At 40.0% G+C, this 21,788-nt stretch overlaps 1 protein-coding gene across 2 annotated transcripts in view; it reads right to left on the reverse strand.

Annotated features, from left to right (window-relative positions):
* LOC115154170 (opioid-binding protein/cell adhesion molecule) overlaps positions 1-21,788 on the reverse strand; it is a 377,660-nt gene that overhangs the window by 82,740 nt on the left and 273,132 nt on the right. For both annotated transcript variants that reach the window (XM_029700129.1, XM_029700128.1), the window contains one exon: positions 8,778-9,013. In XM_029700129.1, coding sequence (XP_029555989.1) covers positions 8,778-9,013 — 236 coding nt within the window. The remainder of the gene's footprint in view (positions 1-8,777; positions 9,014-21,788) is intronic.

The following is a 21,788-nucleotide window of genomic DNA, read 5'->3' on the forward strand; positions in this document are numbered from 1 at the left end:
TGAGTTTAACAAATCTGAGAATCAGAATGCACTCAAATTTATAGGGGTATCGGTTGAGCTCTTTTCCACTCCTCACATTCCCGCTCTTTTCCACTTCCATCAACTCTAGTCCTGGAAGTAAACTTAATAAGGTATGCAGCAAAGAGCTTTACTTTAGATAACATATTCCTTTTGGTAGTGTGTCTTGAATGCAGTTGGCTCAGGTTTAGCTTCTCCGTACAGTCACCATGGAAGCAGGTGCCTTATTCCTGGTGGTATCAGTGGACAAGGTCACTTGGCTGATTGACGTTTCCCTCTGGACTGGAGGCCTTCCCTCTGTGCAGGTTAACATGGAACTCCATTTCAGTGGCGGTGGTAGACGGGAGGGCCTGTGGGGGCCAGAAGGACCACTAAGGCAGTACTGTCCTTATAGACATCCCAATCTCTCTCTCCTGCCGGGTTCCTACTTGGTTGGCTGGGTTCCTACTTGGTTGGCTGACTACAGTTTTTATTACTACTAATCCTATTACGCTGGCTCTGACGCTTGACTGATGTGGCAGGGCTTGCAAACTATCACAGATTACAATGGGAAACCCAGCTGCCCAGCTGCAAGCATACCAGACGAGCTAAATGCCTTCTATGCTCTCTTCGAGGCAAGCAACACTGGACGATGCATGACGGCACCAGCCGTTCCGGACGACTGTCTGAGTTTGCTCTCCATAGCCGATGTAAGTAAGACCTTTAAACAGGTTAACATTCCCAATGCCGTGGGGCCAGACGGAATACCAAGTGTCTTCAATGATATTTTCAACCTATCCGGGACCTGGTCTGTAATACCAACTTGTTTCAAGCAGACCACCATAGTCCCTGTGCCCAAGAATGCCAAAGTAACCTGCCTAAATGACTAATCGCCCCGTAGCACTCACATCTATAGCCATGCAATGCTTTGAAAGGCTGGTCATAGCTGACATCAACACCATCATCCCAGTCACCCTGGACCCATTCCAATTCGTATATCACTTTAACAGATCCACAAATGACGTAATTTCTATTGCGCTCCACACTGCCCTCACCCACCTGGACAAAAGGAATATCTTTGTAAGAATGCTGTTTATTGACAACAGCTCAGCATTTAACACCATAGTGTTACCAAGCTCATCACCAAGCTCAGGACCCTGGGACTGAACACTTCCCTCTGCAAATGTGTCTGGGACTTCCTGACGGGCCGCCCCTAGGTGGTGAGGGTAGGCAACAACCCATCCGCCAAGCTGACCATCAACGCATGGCCTCCTCACGGGTGTGTGCTTAGTCCCCTTCTGTACTACCTGTTTACCCATGACTGCGCCGCCACACACGACTCCAACACCATCATCAAGTTTGCTGACGACACGACGGTGGTTGGACTGATCTACGGCGACGATGAGGCAGCCTATAGGGAGCAAGTCAGAGACTTGGCAGTGTGGTACCAGGACAACAACCTCTCCCTCACGGCTCATTCCATGTAATTTCAGCAAGCCATGTCAACCAACATTTCAGATCGTTCTGAAAGCGTTTCTGTAATTAGAAACAGATAAGATTACCATTCCTGAAACATTATTTTGTTGAATTTATAATTTGATCTCTGACAAATTAAGCTATATTAATTGCACCCAAAATGACAATTTTAATTTATAGGATTCATATAATCTTCAATAAATATAGTACATAACATCTGATTTGGACCATCATTCGTCCTAACAATGAGTAAGACATGAGGAATCCAATAAAATTATCAATAGCCACCCACAGACCCCCCACGCCAATTCCACCCCAACAACCAGTATAAAGTATCAGTTCTCTATGTCTGACAAGTACTATGAAGCTGCTGCTTGGAGTATTTCTTATTCAACCTTTGTAATGTATTGCTGGTGATGTTTTATTCCCCTGTTCAGAGAAATCAGCCATTGAAGTCACTTGCATTCTTTACCATAAATTGGTGTGAAAGTACCAAGCTTTGCCTACTAGATGCTGCAGTTCTGTCTATTCCCTTATATCCATTTTGCTGGTCTCTTTATGTTTATTAAATGGATCACAACATTTTCTTTGCAACTTTGGGTAGAAAACCAATTGCTTTTGCTCATGATGAAAATAAATTGTGTGGTCAAGCCAGTTGTTGGGGTGGGAATGGTGTGGGGGTCTTTGGGTGTCTGATAATAATTAATTGGATTCCTCATGTCTTACTCATTGTTAGAAATAATGATGGTTCAAATCTAATGTTAGGTACTATTTTTATTGAAGATTACATGAATATTATAAATTAAAATGGCCAATTTGGGTGCAATCAATTATCTTAATTTCCAGTGCTGTAGTGGAGCGGGTCGAGAGCTTCAAGTTCCTCGGTGTCCACATGGGCCACACAAACCATCACAGTTGTGAAGAGAGCATGACAGCGCCTCTTCCCCCTTAGGAGGCTAAAAAGATTTGTCATGGGCCCTCAGATCCTCAAGAAATGTGTGGTACATCACTGGGACCCTAGCTCCCTGCCATCCGAGGACCTCTATACAATGCGGTGACAGAGGAAGGCCCCAAAAATTGGCTCCATCCACTCAAGCCATAGACTGTTCTCTCTGCTACCGCACGTCAAGCAGTACCAGCGCACCAAGTCTGGAACCAATAGATGGCTACCCGGACTACCTGCATACTTACCATGACACCCCAACACACACACGAATACACTACATACGCCCACAAACATATAACATGCGCACCCATACATAATTATGCCACACACACACACACACGCTGCTGCTCCACTTACGCTGCTGCTACAGCTCAGTCTATTATCTATCCCTGTTGCCTAGTCACTTTACTCCTACCTACAGTATATTTACATGGCTACCTCAATTACCTCATACCCCTGCACATTAACTAGGTACTGGTACTCTTGGTATATACCCATTTTTATTTTTACTCGTTATTGGTTATTTACTGTGTATTTATTCCTCGGGTCACTATTTATATATATTTTTTTACTTTATCTTTAACTCTGTATTGTTAGAAAGGAACACGTAAGTAAGCATTTCACTGTTAGTCTACACCTGTTGTTACGAAGAATTTGACAAATACAATTGATTTAGGACTGAAGTGTTTAGTTAGCTAAGGGAGATGATGGACTTTTGGCTTTTAAGTGAAATAGACCATGTCGGTATAGCCCTCCATCTATTGTTTTTCTTCATGTAATTAATTAGACTACATTTTCACATTTCGGAAACATCTAGAAGCACACTTTCACTTGTTAGTAAGAGTTCATTGGGTTTTCTTATAAAGAGACTTACAGACAAGTTGATCAGGTATGGAGTGTATCTCAATATGAAATGCCAATGAAATAGGTTCAGCATCTTTCAATGTAAGGGTCACATGAAAGACCTTTTAATGTTATAAAATGTCTATACAATACAATGCTTATTGTAGTAGAGATAAATGCCTTTGTAGAATGTTTTTTTGTTGATGATATTCCTGAGGTGAGCTATTTGGTAATCGCTCTATTCTGCCTTCTGTGGTTTTATGTTAAAAATCCATATCAATGTTATAACTCACAATAGATACACATGGTGAGGCTTAACATGACCACGCCGCCGAGCAGTGTACAGCCGTAGGGTACTCCCGTTTCTCCTATGTTAAATTGCCTACTTTACTCATAACCCGACAATGGCTGTATTCTTTTTTTTTTATCATTCTATAAACATTTTGTATATGCTTGGTTGGTCGTTTTTAACATACTTCCATGTCGTCTTAACACACTACATCATGCTTAAAAACACTTTGAACAGATATACCTTTGCATGGAATATACGCCACAATTACCAGCCAAAGAGCAGATTCTGACTGACTTTCTTCAACTAGCTAGCTAACCCTGCCTTTAAGATGCCGAAAAGCTGTTGCGTACCATTTTGTCTGAACAATACTGGGAGAAAACACCACCAAATTAAGTTTCATCAACTGCTCAAGGACCAGGTTAGACGAACCTCATGGTTTCCGCAATGATGATGATGATGATGATGGAAAGCTGTGGGCTCCGGTTACTCGATACATTTATGTGTGTTCGAAGCACTTCATCACCGGTAAGTCGCTAACACTTGTTTGTATCTAACTAGCTATGTGTATTGCATAAAGTTTGCTAGTTAGCTTGTGAAAGATTATTGGAATCTGTGTGGGTAGCTGTACAGGTTGGATGACTGACAATAGTGAAGGTGAACAGGTGGTCACGGGTCACGGGTCAGGTGACAGAGGAATGGATGAGACCGAGGCAGGAATTCCTTTAACCACAAAGTGGTATATTTACTTGGTAGTTTGTGTTGATTCATGGACTCACAGAATGTGTGGGTTAGACGGAGTTGAGGAAGAGAAGGCAGCGTGGTCGGGCGGTGGTGATTTCCTCCATTTAATGAGTTGAGATCTGTCGGACATTTCCACCTGACCTAATTAAAGCACCCCTGGCCCAGCTGAGCAAGTGGCCATGAATTAAAGGATGATTCCACCAACTCCATGGGCCTTTCTACAGCTTGTATAAAGGACTAGTGAGATGAATTTGTCCAAATAACAGCTATAATATTCTTCAACACTTGTATATTTATGCAAACCTGGAGATTCCACCAAATAGGTATAGATATTTCCTTAGTCTACTTTGGGCCATTTGGTAGGGTTGTCTCCCCAGCTGGTCTCCGGCAAGTTGAATGGACATATAGGCAAGCCAACAAGAATCAACTTTTCTAAATACCTAGTCTGTTCAAGGGCAGGCAAAGACCGGAAGTAGTTACGCAACATTTCTAAGACTAGCAAATTAGATTGAGATTAACGTCAGCTAACCGGTGAAACAGCCGGTTGGTGTTGGTGTGACAGCCAAGTATGTTAATAAAAGACGTGCCTCTGCTGAAAACGTTTATAGAAACGACAAAAAAGTGTCAGTTTGCTTAGGATGGGCGTAACGGGAGTACCCTACGGCTGTACCCTACTTGGGGGCGTGTTCACGTTATGCCACAACTCGCCTTGTGTATCTATGTGAGATCAGGTTTGAGAAACAAGTTAGAATGACTAAGAATTTTTCATGACATAATAACTAATAGAGATTCCAGGTTGAGAAGCATGGATGAAGGTTACAGCTATAAAATCTTACTAAGAAACAGAAGTGAATGTTATGAATTTCTGACAAAACATGGCTTCCAATAAAGTCTGGCTTTTCTGTGAAAGTGGCGTTGATGTCTTGTGAATACAAAACTGTGATTCACTCACTTATCTCAGTTTTAAATAGTTGAGAGATAATTGTAGTCAAATGCTGCTTCTGCAACGATCAAATGACCTTTGTCCCCTTATAAAGCCCTATTACAATGCTTCTTTGTGTTCTCTACAAAATGAAAAGCTCAAAGTTTGAGGCAAAATCCAAGTTTAAGGTTTCTGTCTGGCGCTCCTGTACATTCTCCTTCGTTACTTGTCCCCTATTGAATTACTTCTAATCAATATCACAGATTGATGTTTTGGAAGTGCATGCAGTTTTCGCAAAGATATGGTTTTCCAGTTGGCTTCATTCTAAACCAAAATAGACGCAGTTTTGACATTACAGCAATATCCAAGCAGATCATAATCCAAAACATCCATTTGCAGAAATACATGTGTTTTACTGTAACTCTGCATAAGGTATACAGTAATTGTAGAGAGACAAGAACAATTCTACTCCTACCTCTTCCTTGTGTTGTATAAATAGGCAGGAAGGCCGAGAAAGCAGTGCGGTGCCGTTTAGAGCTTGCAGGAGAGAAATGTGATAGCATTTTTTTGTGAAGCATTTCATGGCTAAACACAGCATGAAATATTAAAAGCTGAGGTGCAGTGAAGGGCTGCCGTGCTGTGTTGGTTTCCGTGAACCAACGGCCTGGCGCCCATGAGTCACCTTCACTCTCACACAGCAATTCTCAAGAGTGCTGCTCTCCAGGAGAAGTCTCTTTAGATCTAACAATAAAAGCACCCGACAAGTTCAGCCATGTTGTACACACCAACTTAAGAGTTGTGCAGTATCTTAGAGGGTAACATTTAGGAAAATGAAAAGTAAAGGAAAAAGTCTGCCATCATAAAACATGAAGTATTGTTTTTTTTTAATCTGATTTCTTGAGGTTTTTTTTCTATATCCTAGACCAAACACCTTTACAATCTAATAGTGAAGTGTGCGAAAATATTATGAGGTAGAATTAAAATCAATCCGTGCCAAAAGCTTCCACTACTAAACCACAATAAATCTAATCAAATTTGATTTGTCACATGCGCCAAATACAACAGGTGTAGAATTAACCGTGAAATGCTTCCTTACAAGCCTTTCTCAACGATGCAGAGTAAAACATATATATACGCTACCGTTCAAATGTTGGGGTCACTAAGAAATCTCCTTGTTTTTGAAAGAAAAACACATTAGTTGTCCATTAAAATAACATGAAATTGATCAGAAATACAGTATAGACATTGTTAATGTTATAAATGACTACTGTAGCTGGAAATGGCAGATTTTTATGGAATATTTACATAGGCGTACAGAGGCCCACTATCAGCAATCATGACTCCTGTGTTCCAATGGCACGTTGTGTTAGCTAATCCAAGTTTGTCATTTTAAATGGCTAATTGATAATTAGAAAACCCTTTGGCAATTATGTTAGCACAGCTGAACACTGTTGTCCTGATAAAAGAAGCAATAAAACTGGCCTTCTTTAGACAGTGAAGAGGCGACTCCGGGATGCTGGCCTTCTAGGCAGAGTTGCAAAGAAAAAGCCATATCTCAGACTGGCCAATAAAAATAAAAGATTGGCCCCAGTGATGTACTGGGCCGTACACACTACCCTCTGCAGCGCCTTATGGTCGGATGCCGAGCAGTTGCCAAAAAAAGAAGAACACAGACACTGGACAGAGGACCTCTGCCTAGAAGGCCAGCATCCCAGAGTCACCTCTTCACTGTTGACGTTGAGACTGGTGTTTTGCGGGTACTATTTAATGAAGCTGCCAGTTGAGGACTTGTGAGAAGTCTGTTTCTCAAACCAGACACTCAAATGTACTTGACCTCTTGCTCAGTTGTGCACCGGGGCCTCCCACTCCTCTTCTGGTTAGAGACAGTTTTTGCTGTTCTGTGAAGGGACTAGTACCCAGTGTTGTACGAGATCTTCAGTTTCTTGGCAATTTCTCGCAAGGAATAGCCTGCATTTCTCAGAACAAGAACAGACTGACGAGTTTCAGAAGAAAGTCTTTGTTTCTGGCCATTTTGAGCCTGTAATCAAACCCACAAATGCTGATTCTCCAGATACTCAACTAGTCTAAAGAAGGCCAGTTGTATTGCTTCTTTAATCAGAACAACAGTTTCCAGCTGTGCTAACATAATTGCAAACGGGTTTTCTAACAGGTTTTCAATTAGCCATTTAAAATGATAAACTTGGATTAGCTAACACAACGTGGCTTTGGAACACACGAGTGATGGTTGCTGATAATGGGCCTCTGTACGCCTATGTAGATATTCCATTAAATATCAGCCATTTCCAGCTACAATAGTCATTTACAACATTAACAATGTCTACACTGTATTTCTGATCAATTTGATGTTATTTTAATGGACAAAACAAATTGTTAAGTGACCCCAAACCTTTGAACAGTAGTGTATATATTAACACAAGGAATAAAATACACAAGAATGAAGTTATATACAAGGAGTACCCGATCAATGTGCAGGGGTATGAGGTATTTGAGGTAGATATGCACATGAAGGCAAGGTAAAGTGACTAGGCATCAGGATAGATAATAATAAGAGTAAAATGAAGTACAGAGTAGCAGCAGCATATAATAAATTACTAACATATTATGAAGTGTAATTATACAGAGTAGCCGGAATTCCTTCCAATGATCTGTTAATTACAGTTTGGAATAATGATTTAAGTACAGTAATTTGTTCTGTGTTCAAGCCGCTGCTAAAGTAAATAACTGGCAATTATTTTATTTATTTTCCCAGTAATTAGTGTCAGGGCTAAATTCAATAGGTTAATGAGTAACAGATAATACATTGTTTTCTTAGAAAAAAGTTGCATTTTCAAATACGACAATAAAGAACCCTTGGGGACTCTGTTGAGCAAGAAATAGACATTGCCAAATAATGTCTAATGTAAATTATTTTATGATTCCATGCATACTGTTGTTTGTTGTGGCATTAGTCCCTTTCTAAATGCAAGATCTTACATGTTTTAATTAAACGTCAAATGAGTGTGTCTACATGATCTGTACCACTAAAGCCGACAAAGGGCAGTGGTGCTAATTGTTTTTGTAAACTGAGTGAGAAGAAAATTGAGTTCACTGTAAATGATAACAAAAGTCCAGGTATTGACAGCTGATTTAGTAAGCCCTTGCACTGAAACGGGGCCACGGTATTCTCCCACTTGCTGTGTCCACCAAATCAATATCTATCAACGATCTGAAATTAAACCTAGATTAAATCCCAATTTCATCTCAGGGAGTCACGTTTGGCAAGTTTCAGATAATTAGATCATCCTGGCGAATGCGACTAAGAAGTTTTCCTTCTCTTTATCTCTCATGCCTTCCCACCGGTTAAGTCAAAACAATCACAGTCCCGAGTTTGAAATATAGCATCTGCAAACTTAACACTAAAGTCAGTCAGACTACCAAGCAAAGACAGTGATATCTATTCTGCCCTATGCGTCTAGAAGGAAAATTGACAAAACTCTCATCACAAACCACAAGTGAACTATGTAAACGGACAGAATCTGAGAGAAGAAGAAGTGCAGTACCTTGAACGATGAGATGCACTTTGGATGATTTGGGTTTGTTGCTTGTGAGGATGGAGCACACGTAGGGCCCCTCGTCGTGTACATTCACATTCTGGATCTTTATGCTGTACTCTGTCACGGGTGTGTTGTCCATTCGGACCACTCGAGGGTCCAGAGACCACTTGTCAGCCCCCGCGTAGAGAATGGTGGTGCGGTTGAGCCAAGCCACCCGCGATACCTTGCTATCCACAGTACATCTGTGAGGAAAACAGAGAAAACAGAGAGAGGATGAGTGTTATGCATTCCAGCATATTTTTACAGTGTTCTATTGTGTCCATTCTGTTGTGAAGCACAATCGAGTGGTGTTCATCGAGTGATGTCTGACCGACCAAATCAAATCAAATGTTATTTGTCACATGCGTCAAATACAACACCTTACAGTGAAATGCTTACTTACAAGCCCTTAACCAACAATGCAGTTTTAAGAAAATACCTAAAAAAAAGTAAGAGATAAGAATAACAAATAATTAAAGAGCAGCAGTAAATAACAATAGTGGGGATTTATACAGGGGGTACCGGTACAGAGTCAATGTGTCAATGTGCGGGGCCCCTGGTGGACAGGTAATTTAGGTAATTATGTACATGTAGGTAGAGTTATTAAAGTGGCTATGCATAGATAATAACAGAGAGTAGCAGCAGCATGGGGGGCACAAAGCAAATAGTCTGGGTGGACATTTGATTAATTGTTCAGCAGTCTTATAGCTTGGGGGTAGAAGCTTTTAATTCTTATGGCTTGAATCCCGTTAGCGGGATCGATATGAGGACAGCCAGTGAAAGTGCACGGCGGCAAATTCAAAGCAACAAAAATCTCATAATTAAAATTTCTCAAACATACAAGTATTATACACCATTTTAAAGATAAGATTCTCCTTAATCCAACCACAGTGTCCGATTTCAAAAAGGCTTTACGGCGAAAGCAAAACATTCAATTATGTTAGGACAGCACCTACACATGAAAAACCACACAGCCATTTTCCAAGCAAGGACAGGTGTCACAAAAACCAGAAATACAGCTAAAATAAATCACTAACCTTTGATGATCTTCATCAAATGACACTCTCAGGACTCAATGTTACAAAATACATGTATGTTTTGTTCGATAAAGTTCATATTTATATCCATAACCCCATTTTACATTGGCGCGTGATGTTCAGAAAATGTATTCCCACCAAAACAACCGATGAATGAGCACATCAATTTACAAAAATATTCATCATAAACGTTGATAAAATTTACAACAGTTATTGAAAGAATTATAGATACACTTCTCCTTAATGCAACAGCTGTGTCAGATTTTAAAATAGCTTTACGGCGAAAGCACATTATTCAATATTCTGAGTACAGAGCTCAGCCATCAAAGCAAACTATACAGTTACCCGCCAAGTTCTGGAGTCAACTACAATCAGAATTAGTTTTATAAATCTTCCCTTACCTTTGCTGAACTTCGTCGGAATGCACTCCCAGGACCCCCACTTCCACAATAAATGTTATTTTTGTTCGAAATACTCAGTTTTGTTCGCGCGTTCAGATCACTATCCAAAGGCATAACGCGTGAGCGTAGAACCAGAGCCAAAAAGTCAAATAGTTCCATTACCGTTCGTAGAAACATGTCAAACGATGTTTACAATCAATCCTTAGGGTATTTTTAACATAAAACTTTGATAAAATTCCAACCGGACAATAGCGTATTCATTACGACGCGCAAGCGTGCCCGCGCAGTAAACAACTCACTGCTCCCAGGCAGTCCACTGATTGACTGAGCTCCTATTCTCTGCCCAGTAACAGTAGACGGATGAAACAAGTTTCTAAAGGCTGTTGACAGCCAATAGAAGCCTTAGGAAGTGCAAAATGACCCCACAGACACTGTAGTTTGAACAGGGATTTGATAGAAAAACTACAAGTCACTTCCTGGTTGGATTTATTCTCAGGTTTTTGCCTGCCATATGAGTTCTGTTATACTCACAGACATCATTCAAACAGTTTTAGAAACGTCAGTGTTTTCTATCCAAATCTACTAATAATATGCATATCTTAGTTTCTGGGAGTGAGTAGCAGGCAGTTTACTCTGGGCATGTCAGTCATCCAAGCGACTGAATACTGCCACCATCCATAAGAAGTTAAGGAGCCTTTTGGATCTAGACTTGGAGCTCCGGTACCGCTTACCGTGCGGTAGCAGAGAGAACAGTCTATGACTTGGTGACTGGAGTCAAAGACTTCCTCTGACACCGAAAGTTTATAGGTCCTGGATGGCAGGAAGCTTGGCTTCAGTGATGTATTGAGCCGTACGCACTACCCTATGTAGCGCTTTATGGTCGGATGCTGAACAGTTGCCATACCAGGCGGTGATGCAAATGGTCCGGATGCTTTCGATGGTGAACGATGAGATGCACTTTGGATGATTTGGGTGTGGTGCTTGTGAGGATTGAGCACACGTAGGACCCCTCATCGTGTACATTCACATTCTGGATCTTTATGCTGTACTCTGTCACGGGTGTGTTGTCCATATATGTATGGATACGTATGGATATATATATATAATATTTACCCCTAAAATCTATGGTGGATTGGAAATGATGCAGACAATTAAATTGATGGAATCAACAATTTATCCGTAATATTAAAGCTGATCCACTCCCTAATATATATATTTTTAACTATCATGGTCCAAACACTCCAAGACAGTCAAGAAGAGGGCACGATAACACCTTTTCCCCCTCAGGAGACTGAAAAGATTTGGCATGGTTTTATATATATATATATATATATATACACATACACATACACATACACATACACACACACACACACACACACACACACACACACACACACACACACACACACACACACACACACACACACACACACACACACACACACACACCATGATAGTTTGTTGGTGATATGGACACCAAGGAACTTGACACTCTTGACACGCTCCACTACAGCACCGTCGATGTTAATGGGGGCCTGTTCGGCTCTCCTTTTCCTGTAGTCCACGATCATCTCATTTGTCTTGCTCACATTGAGGTAGAGGTTGTTGTCCTGGCACCAGACTGCAAGGTCTCTGACCTCCTCCTTATAGGCTGTCTCATCGTTGTCAGTGATCAGGCCTACCACTGTTGTGTCGTCAGCAAACTTAATGATGGTGTTGGAGTCGTGCTTGGCAATGCAGTCGTGGGTGAACACGGAGTACAGGAAAGGACTAAGCACGCACCCCTGAGGGGCCCCAGTGTTGACAATCAGCGTGGCAGATGTGTTATTGCCTACCATTACCACCTGGGGGCGGCCCGTCAGGAAGTCCAGGATCCAGTTGCAGAGGGAGGTGTTTAGTCCCAGGGTCCTTAGCTTAGTGTTGAGCTTTGTGGGCACTATGGTGTTGAACGCTAGGCTGTAGTCAATGAATAGCATTCTCACATAGAATGTGTCCAGGTGGGAAAGGGCAGTGTGGAGTGCGATTGAGGTTGCGTCATTTGTGGATCTCTTGGGGCGGTATGAGAATTGGAGTGGGTGTAGTTTTCTTGCTCTATCATACTGGGCACATAGCATGCGAGATACACAGATTAAATAAAAACACTAGCACTGCAAACACTCAGAACAAAGAAAGCATTAGTGCCTGGACTTTGCAGTCTCCCTCTTCAAGTTCCCCTTCCGAGACTGGCTGTTGAGAACAAGTGACAGGCTGAACCTCCCACCCACACAGCAACCACATCCTCAATATTCCACACACCAGAATTCAGTATTTTAGTCTAAGATTGCCATGTGAGTGTACAAAAAAATCTGTGAAAATAAAATTATGATTAACTGTACCAAAAAACAAACATTTTAAAATGTTTTAAAAATCTTAAATATTGCCAGATTGGTTTTCACAGCTGTTTCACAAGGTGCTCATTATTGTACATTTTAAGGTATCCTTTGATGGTATTTATTTGTTCCACATTATTCATTGTTGTATCCTAGGACCTACAATAGATACATATATATTCAACCACAAGGGTGTACTAATAAGCTATGCGAGATAGAAAAAAATTAATCATAATAGAGGACTACTGAAATTATATGATTATTCTTTTCACTCCGTCAATTAGGTTCGTATTGTGGAGTAACTACAATGTTGATCCATCCTCAGTTTTCTCCTATCACAGCTATTAAACTCTGTAACTGTTTTAAAGTCACCATTGGCCTCATGGGGAAATCACTGAGTGGTTTCCTTCCTCCCGGGCAACTAAGTTAGGAAGGACGCCTGTATCTTTGTAGTGACTGCATGTATTGATACACCATCCAAAATGTAATTAGTAACATCACCATGCTCAAAGGGATATTCAATGACCCCTTTTCGTTTTACCCATCAACCAATAGGTGCCCTTCTTTGCGAGGCATTGGAAAACCTCCCTGGTCTTTGTGGTTGAATCTGTGTTTGAAATTCACTGTTCGACTGAGGGACCATACAGATAATTGTATATGTGGAGTACAGAGATGAGGTAGTCATTTAAAAATTATGTTAAACACTATTATTGCAAACAGAGTGAGTCTATGCAACTTATTATGTGTCTTGTTTAGCACATTTTTACTCCTGAACCTATTTAGGCTTCCCATAACAAAGGCGTTGAATACGTATTGACTCAAGACATTTCAGCTTTTAGTTTTTAATTAATTTGTAAACATTTAGAAAACATAATTCCACTTTGATATTATGGGGTATTGTATGTAGGCCAGCGACAATACATCTCAATTTAATCAATTTTAAATTCAGGCTGTAACACAACAAAATGTTGAGGTGTGTGAATACTTTCTGAAGGCACTGTACATTAGCGTCTATTTTCATACATCCAGTGTGTCTATTGATTGGTGGTAATTTTTGGATCATAAATTGTTTTTATGCACACTCAACACCAAATTACATACATGAGGCTCATTAGAAATGATTCAAGCATTCTATGGAAACAAAACGTATGCTTAGTATTTTGCAAATTAATTCTGTCACAATTATCATGATACATTGATTTAAATGTCAGCACCTGTGCTAAATTTCAATTTACAATGAGAATGTTCGCCAAGTCCGATTTGCATATCCTTGGCATTCTCCAGTAGGCATGCTTTGTGGAAAAGCCCAGTCGAACCATTTATTTGAATAAGAGAGAAGCCTAAACTGATTTCTCTCTGAGTCCCCAAGAGAACTGGTGGTAACAAACAACATGTGATTTATATTCAAGACAGATTATTGGATCCTAACCTCTTTGCCTAACCTTCAATCCAATGAACTTCAGAGGAGGAATATCATAATGCTCATAATACCAATTCGACTTCCAGCGCATACCAAACGGGGACAAGGAAGAGCGAGTCTCCGTGGGCATATATCAAAACTATTAGAGAACTGTACAATTTGTGATGCAAATCTAAGGCTAAAGGTTAACGACTGATTTCTTCAAAAAGTATTACCTAAGGAAAAGTGAAATAACAATATTCAACAGTAAAACAAAAAAGTTATATTCATGACAAAAGGCCAATAACCTTTGCTCTGTCCAGCAATACAGCCTATTGGAGTGTTTTAGTTCAGTGACCCTTTGTTCACTTTGCAACAAAGAGGAAAGCTTGCCTTAAAGGTTGTTTTGAAAGATTGGTTGTGCTTTTATTTATCTGACATGATAAATAACTTACTATGGATTGCCTTATGATCTCTAAATGGTCATACCATCCACACTACCAACTACATTCAATTAGTCATCTGCCTCTCCTTGGCATGCAGTTACTAAGTTGTCTTAGTAATCAATGTTCACATGTATTACATTAAGTTAAAGAAGACCGATTAGATGGACAGAGAGAACAGTATAAATCCTCCCGCTTCCCTTAAACCAGTTAGTACTACCCTTGCTGTAAAAGTTTGTTTCATGTTGCAGTTGACAACAAATGAAACTGGCAGTAAGTTGAATATCTACAGAGCAGAGATGTCCAACACTGGTCCTGGAGAGCTACTGACACCTTCAGTCTGGACCATGGACCATGATGAGTTCAATCCCTCTTCTTGTAATTGAAATACTATAACCACTAATAAAATGTTTTGACTGAAATACTTACAGGAACATCACATATTTGTTCTTAATCTAAATAACGTAAATAATGTTAAATCACATACAGCACTGTGACCACTTTTGTCATAAAAATAGTGCTCTATTAATATTCATCATTGTTCCATGAGAAGGTCACGCGTGGTTGTGGCATGTGTATTACTTTTACTCCGAAAACAAGGCAGAAAAATAATACAACAAATAATGATGATGAATTATTCATTAGGTATTCATTTATTCAAGAGAAAGGTCAGCAGTGTTGAACGTGTACACAGTCTCGCTGCATGTTACTGTATTATCACAATTAATGATAGGGAATCTATGATAGTTGTCAGAGCCACTTGTAACCCGGTGTCAAGGCTTTTGCTTCACAGTACAATGGTGGGTGTCAATGTGAATCACTGATAGCACAAAGCGTCAGTTTAACAGTGTTCACCACATTCAATCATTATTCCAAGAGGATTAAATGGCTGTTACCAGGGTAAAACATGGAGATGTGAAAAGTGTATGGAATATTTGAAACACAACAAATAACCCATAGTTTGGGAGTATTCTGAGCTTTAAACACTGAAATAAATGTTGCAAAAATATGCAAATATCACTTAGTTCAGATCACATGATTCCAGTATAGGCCAGGTAGTACAATGCCTAGTTGAATTATGTTTCTGATGAACTACAGTATGAGGGCACACCCTAGCAAACCCCTCCTTCACAGAAAAATTCAGACACATCACAAGGTCAAAAGAGGAAAGCTTGCCTTAAAAGAGTAGTTCACTATTTTACAACTTGATGTTAGATGGTTCCTCACCCTGAAAGTAGTCTATGGGCCTGGAGAAACTGTAATCCATGGTTCGGTTTTCTTTGAACAGCCACTACCAACTTCAGCTAACTTTAGCCACCACAACCTAACAATCAATGGAAGTGATGGGGGCATGTGAGCATTAGAATTAGAAACAGTTTGACAACAACACAGCTAGTGAGGATAATGCTTCCCTGGGACATTCTCTAAAGAAGCAGCTAATTCACCACCACCAGTTAGTAATCTGGTCTGAGTGGTAATGTGCAGCAGAAGTGTAGGCAATGTATTGGAACCATTGACAACCACAAGATTAAGCAGTTCTCAATGATACCAAACACTCTGATGTCGCTTGGCAATGACTGCATTCACAAACAAAAGTCTTCCCTCCCTTTTTCCCTCTGCTTTCCTCAGCTCACACTCTCTTGTTTCTAAAATAATTATGTCATTTTGAGATTGTGTTTCGACTGCTGCAGGGAGGACAGCCATGTCTGTATGCCATCCAGTGTTGCTGCCTCTCCATTCGTCCCTAATGACTACAGTATGAGCTCTTACACCATAAATCCTTTTAACTGGAGCGGACATCCAGCAGGTTTTTACTGAGCCTATCAATTCTGTATCCAGAGGCCTCCATCAAAAATATGGTGGTGAACTCGAGCATACCTCCATGTGTCCCTTGATAATAAGTGTTACTTATTGTGCCCTCAACTCTTCATTCAGGAATCAGGGCTGAGACAGATACTTATACAGAGCAACGCCTACCGCCAGAGACCAAGCCGAACTTGGACACACACAGTTAAATAAACAGCCAACAAAATCATCTGTTCCAGGGGGACATCGAAAGGCGATAGATACCGCAGAATAATGAGTTGATAAAAAGTATGGGAGTGATGTCTGTGCTTCAAGGGTGTTTGCAGAGACCAGAAGGCCACTGTTTTGCACCCCAAGCAACATTCTCATTATTGACTACGTGGGCTGGGCTCTTGCCTTGGCCTCTAATTGTGAGGCCACATTGCCATCGTATACCCTGAGCTAACAAAGTGTCAGCCACCTGAGTGGAGGGATATTTAATAGAATAACAACTATTCTGCTCGAGATTCCATATCACCATCCAACAGACAGACGCCATATTTACAGTATACAAAATCATCCTTAACTCTTCCGTTCACCTAATAAACATATAAGTTATATTAGACACCATATAGTATTTACTTGAATTCATACGTTATGCATTAAACAGTAAAACCCAGTAAGTTATGCAGTAGAGAACATTCAACTACAATTGAGCAAAGCTCCATGGGAGTACTTTGGTCTGGTACATCACTTAATGATGTCTTTCATGGTTTAATGATAGCGAGTTGAATTAAATACAATAACATTCATGTACTGTGTTTTTCCTTGAGAGAGCTGCAGGGAGAGAAATATTTAGAAATATTAACAATTAACATTCTATGAACCAGGATATGTAAATGTACTGTTTGTTGGCATGGCCACTCATTGATTCAACAGACAACAAATAGCTTAAATTGACACCCTTATTCATTACGGGAACACAGCTTGTGGTCTTGAGTTGCCAGTTGCTACAATAGTAGAAGCAATTGTTAAAAAATGCATGTCTTACTTGTATAAATATTACAAGCAAATACTATCCAAATTGGTTTTGTGCTGCAATCACCTAAGTCTTAAAATGACCTAAATTGAACTCCAATGGCAATATATGGCAATAGAAGTCCAATAGAAATAGTTAGTTAAATAGTTAACCAATTTCTGTATTTAACCTTTATGCACTAATCTCTTTTGACATATCACATACAGTGCCTTCAGAATGTATTCATACCCCTTGACTTTTGTCGTGTTATAGCCTGAATAGAAAGCAACTCCAGTGTAGATTTGGCCTTGTGTTTTAGGTTATTGTCCTGCTGAAAGGTGAATTTATCTCCCAGTGTCTGGTCGAAAGCAGACTGAACCAGGTATTCCTCTAGGATTTTGCCTGGGCTTAGCTCCATTTCATCAATTCTTTATCCTGAAAAAGTCCCCAGTCCTTAACGATATACTCATAACGTGATGCAGCCACATGCTTGAAAATATGGAGAGTGGTACTCAGTAATATGTTGTATTGGATTTGCCTCAAATATAACCCTTTGTATTCAGGTTAAAAAGTGAATTGCTTTGCCATATTTTTTGCATTATTACTTCAATGCCTTGTTGCAAACAGGATGCATGTTTTGGAATATGTTTTATTCTGTACAGGCTTCCTTCTTTTCACTCTGTCAATTAGGTTAGTATTGTGGAGTAACTACAATGTTGCTGAGCCATTCTCAGTTTCTCCTATCATAGCCATTAAAATCGGTAACTGTTTTAAAGTCACCACACCCTCTGTGAAATCCCTGAGCGGTTTCCTTCCTCTCTGGCAACTGAGTTAGGAAGGACGCCTGTATCTTCTGTAATGACTGGGTGTACTGATCCAAAGTGTAATCAGTACCCGCAAAACACGAGTCTCAACGTCAACAGTAAAGAGGCGACTCCGGGATGCTGGCCTTCTAAGCAGAGTTGCGAAGAAAAAGCATATCTCAGACTGGCTTCATTAAATAGTACCCGCAAAACACCAGTCTCAACGTCAACAGTGAAGAGGTGACTCCGGGATGCTGGCCTTCTAGGCAGAGTTGCAAAGAAAAAGCGATATCTCAGACTGGCCAAAAAAATCAAAGATTAAGATTGGCAAAAGAACACAGACACTGGACAGAGGAACTCTGCCTAGAAGGCCAGCATCCCAGAGTCATCTCTTCACTGTTGATGTTGAGACTGGTGTTTTGCAGGTACTATTTAATGAAGCTGCCAGTTGAGGACTTGTGAGAAGTCTGTTTCTCAAACTAGACACTCTAATGTACTTGTCCTCTTGCTCAGTTGTGCACCAGGGTCTCCCACTCCTCTTCTATTCTGGTTCGAGCCAGTTTTGCTGTTCTGTGAAGGGAGTAGTATACGGTATTGTACGAGATCTTTAGTTTCTTGGCAATTTCTCGCAAAGAATAGCCATATACTGCGTTCCTCACTGAGTTCCCTGAATTCCTATCGGACATTGTAGTCACAGCAGATAATACTCTAAGTTTTGGTGACTTTAATATTCACATGGAAAAGTCCACAGATCCACTCCAAAAGGCTTTCGGAGCCATCATCGACTCAGTGGGTTTTGTCCAACATGTCTCTGGACCTACTCACTGCCACAGTCATACTCTGGACCTAGTTTTGTCCCGTGGAATAAATGTTGTGGATCTTAATGTTTTTCTTCATAATCCTGGATTATCGGACCACCATTTTATTACGTTTGCAATCGCAACATCTGCTCAGACTCCAACCAAGGAGCATCAAAAGTCGTGCTATAAATTCTCAGACAACCCAAAGAGTCCTTGATGCCCTTCCAGACTCCCTCTGCCTACCCAAGGACATCAGAGGACAAAAATCAGTTAACCACCTAACTGAGGAACTCAATTTAACTTTGCGCAATACCCTAGATGCAGTTGCACCCCTAAAAACTAAAAACATTTGTCATAAGAAACTAGCTCCCTGGTATACAGAAAATACACGAGCTCTGAAGCAAGCTTCCAGAAAATTGGAACGGAAATGGCGCCACACCAAACTGGAAGTCTTCCGACTAGCTTGGAAAGACAGTACCGTGCAGTATCGAAGAGCCCTCACTGCTGCTCGATCATCCTATTTTTCCAACTTAATTGAGGAAAATAAGAACAATCCTAAATGTATTTTTGATACTGTCGCAAAGCTAACTAAAAAGCAGCATTCCCCAAGAGAGGATGGCTTACACTTCAGCAGTAATAAATTCATGAACTTCTTTGTGGAAAAGATCATGATCATTAGAAAGCAAATTACGGAATGGCCAATTAATTGGGCCGATTTCAAGTTTTCATAACAATCGGTAATCGGTATTTTTGGCCACCGATTTGGCTGATTTTTTTTTTTACCTTTATTTAACTGACTTGCCAGTTAAAGGACACATTCTTATTTTCAATGACGGCCTAGGAACGGTGGGTTAACTGGCTTGTTCAGGGGCAGAACGACAGATTTTTACCTTGTCAGCTTGGGGATGCAACCTTACGTTAACTAGCCCAACGCTCTAACCACCTGCTTTAAATTGCCAAGGTAAGTTGCTAGCTAGCATTAAACTTATCTTATAAAAAAAACAATCAATCAATCATAAACACTAGTTAACTACACATGGTTGATGATATTACTAGTTTATCTAGCCTGTCCTGCTTTGCATATAATCGATGTGGTGTGCATTCGCGAAAAAGGACTGTCTTTGCTCCGACGTGTACCTAACCATAAACATCAATGTCTTTCTTAAAACCAATACACAAGTATATATTTTTAAACCTGCATATTTAGTTAATATTGCCTGCTAACATGAATTTATTTTAACTAGGGAAAATGTGTCACTTCTCTTGCAAACAGAGTCAGGGTATATGCAGCAGTTTGGGCCGCCTGGCTTGTTGCAAACTGTGAAGACTATTTCTTCCTAACAAAGACAGCAGACTTCGCCAAACGGGGATGATTTAACAAAAGCGCATTTGCGAAAAAAAGCACAATCATTGCACGACTGTACCTAACCATAAACATCAATGCCTTTCTTAAAATCAATACACAGAAGTATATATTTTTAAACCTGCATATTTAGCTAAAAGAAATCCAGGTTAGCAGGCAATATTAACCAGTTGAAATTGTGTCAGTTCTCTTGCGTTCGTTGCACGCAGAATCAGGGTATACAGATCTGGCTCGTTGCGAACTAATTTGCCAGAATTTTACGGAACTATGAAATAACATTGTAGGTTGTGCGATGTAACAGGAATATTTAGACTTATGGATGCCACCCATTAGATAAAATACGGAACGGTTCCGTATGTCACTGAAAGAATAATGTTTTCGAGATGATAGTTTCCGGATTTGACCATATTAATGACCTAAGGTTTATTATATTATAGTTAAGTCTATGATTTGATATTTGATAGAGCAGTCTGACTGAGCGGTGGTAAGCAGCAGCAGGCTCGTAATAGTCAAAGGTATATGGTTTAGAGAGAAATAGTCGATGCATCATAATTCCTGTAATAACTTGCGGCTGAACTTGAAAGGGGTTCCTTCGTTATTTTACTGTTCATGTCTTCCATAGAGAATGTCTTGATCTACTTCAAATAAGGTCTGTGTTTTGTGCTTAAACCGCCTCGGCGTTTTGATACCCGTGTAAATCTCACTAGGTAACGTTTGTCAACATATTTTCATAAATCCACTCTACAAAAAAAATGATCTTCGCTTATATTGATCAGAGTTATATCCTATGGATATCTACACAGTTATAAAATTGGCAAGGTGGTGTAAGCCTAAATCAAACACAGACCTTATTTTAAGTTAATCTAAAAATATCCTATGGAATAAATGAAGGAACCGCTTTTCAAATTTTGCTAGAAGGTGTCATGGGAATTATGACTCACACTTTGGTAGTCAATTCTTACCATGCTCATTATTAAAATAGGATTTCCTGCATATATAAATTACAGTTTTTGTTTTCAGCATTCATCACAGGTAACTTAAACTCTATTTTTATTATTCGAACAGTTGAGAGTATTTGTCTCCTAAGCAGACTCTTCAGTATCGTTGTCACTTCAGAGCTGTGTGTGTGTGTGTGTGTGTGTGTGTGTGTGTGTGTATATGTATATATATATATATATACACATATAAAAAAAAATCACAATAATAATCAGCCGATTAATCGGTATCGACATTTTTGGGCATCCAACAATCGGTATCAGTATCGGTGTTGAAAAAGCATAATCAGTTGACCTCTAATTCCAACTAAACTATTGAAAGAGCTGCTTCCTGTGCTTGGCCTTCCTATGTTGAATATAATAAATGGCTCTCTATCCACCGGATGTGTATCAAACTCACTAAAAGTGGCAGTAATAAAGCCTCTCTTGAAAAAGCCAAACCTTGACCCAGAAAATATAAAAAACTAATCGGCCTATATCGAATCTTCCATTCCTCTCAAAAAAATTAAAAAGCTGTTGCGCAGCAACTCATTGCCTTCCTGAAGACAAACAATGTATATGA

The sequence above is a fragment of the Salmo trutta genome, chromosome 19 (assembly GCF_901001165.1).
Source record: "Salmo trutta chromosome 19, fSalTru1.1, whole genome shotgun sequence".
Lineage (NCBI taxonomy): Eukaryota > Metazoa > Chordata > Actinopteri > Salmoniformes > Salmonidae > Salmo > Salmo trutta.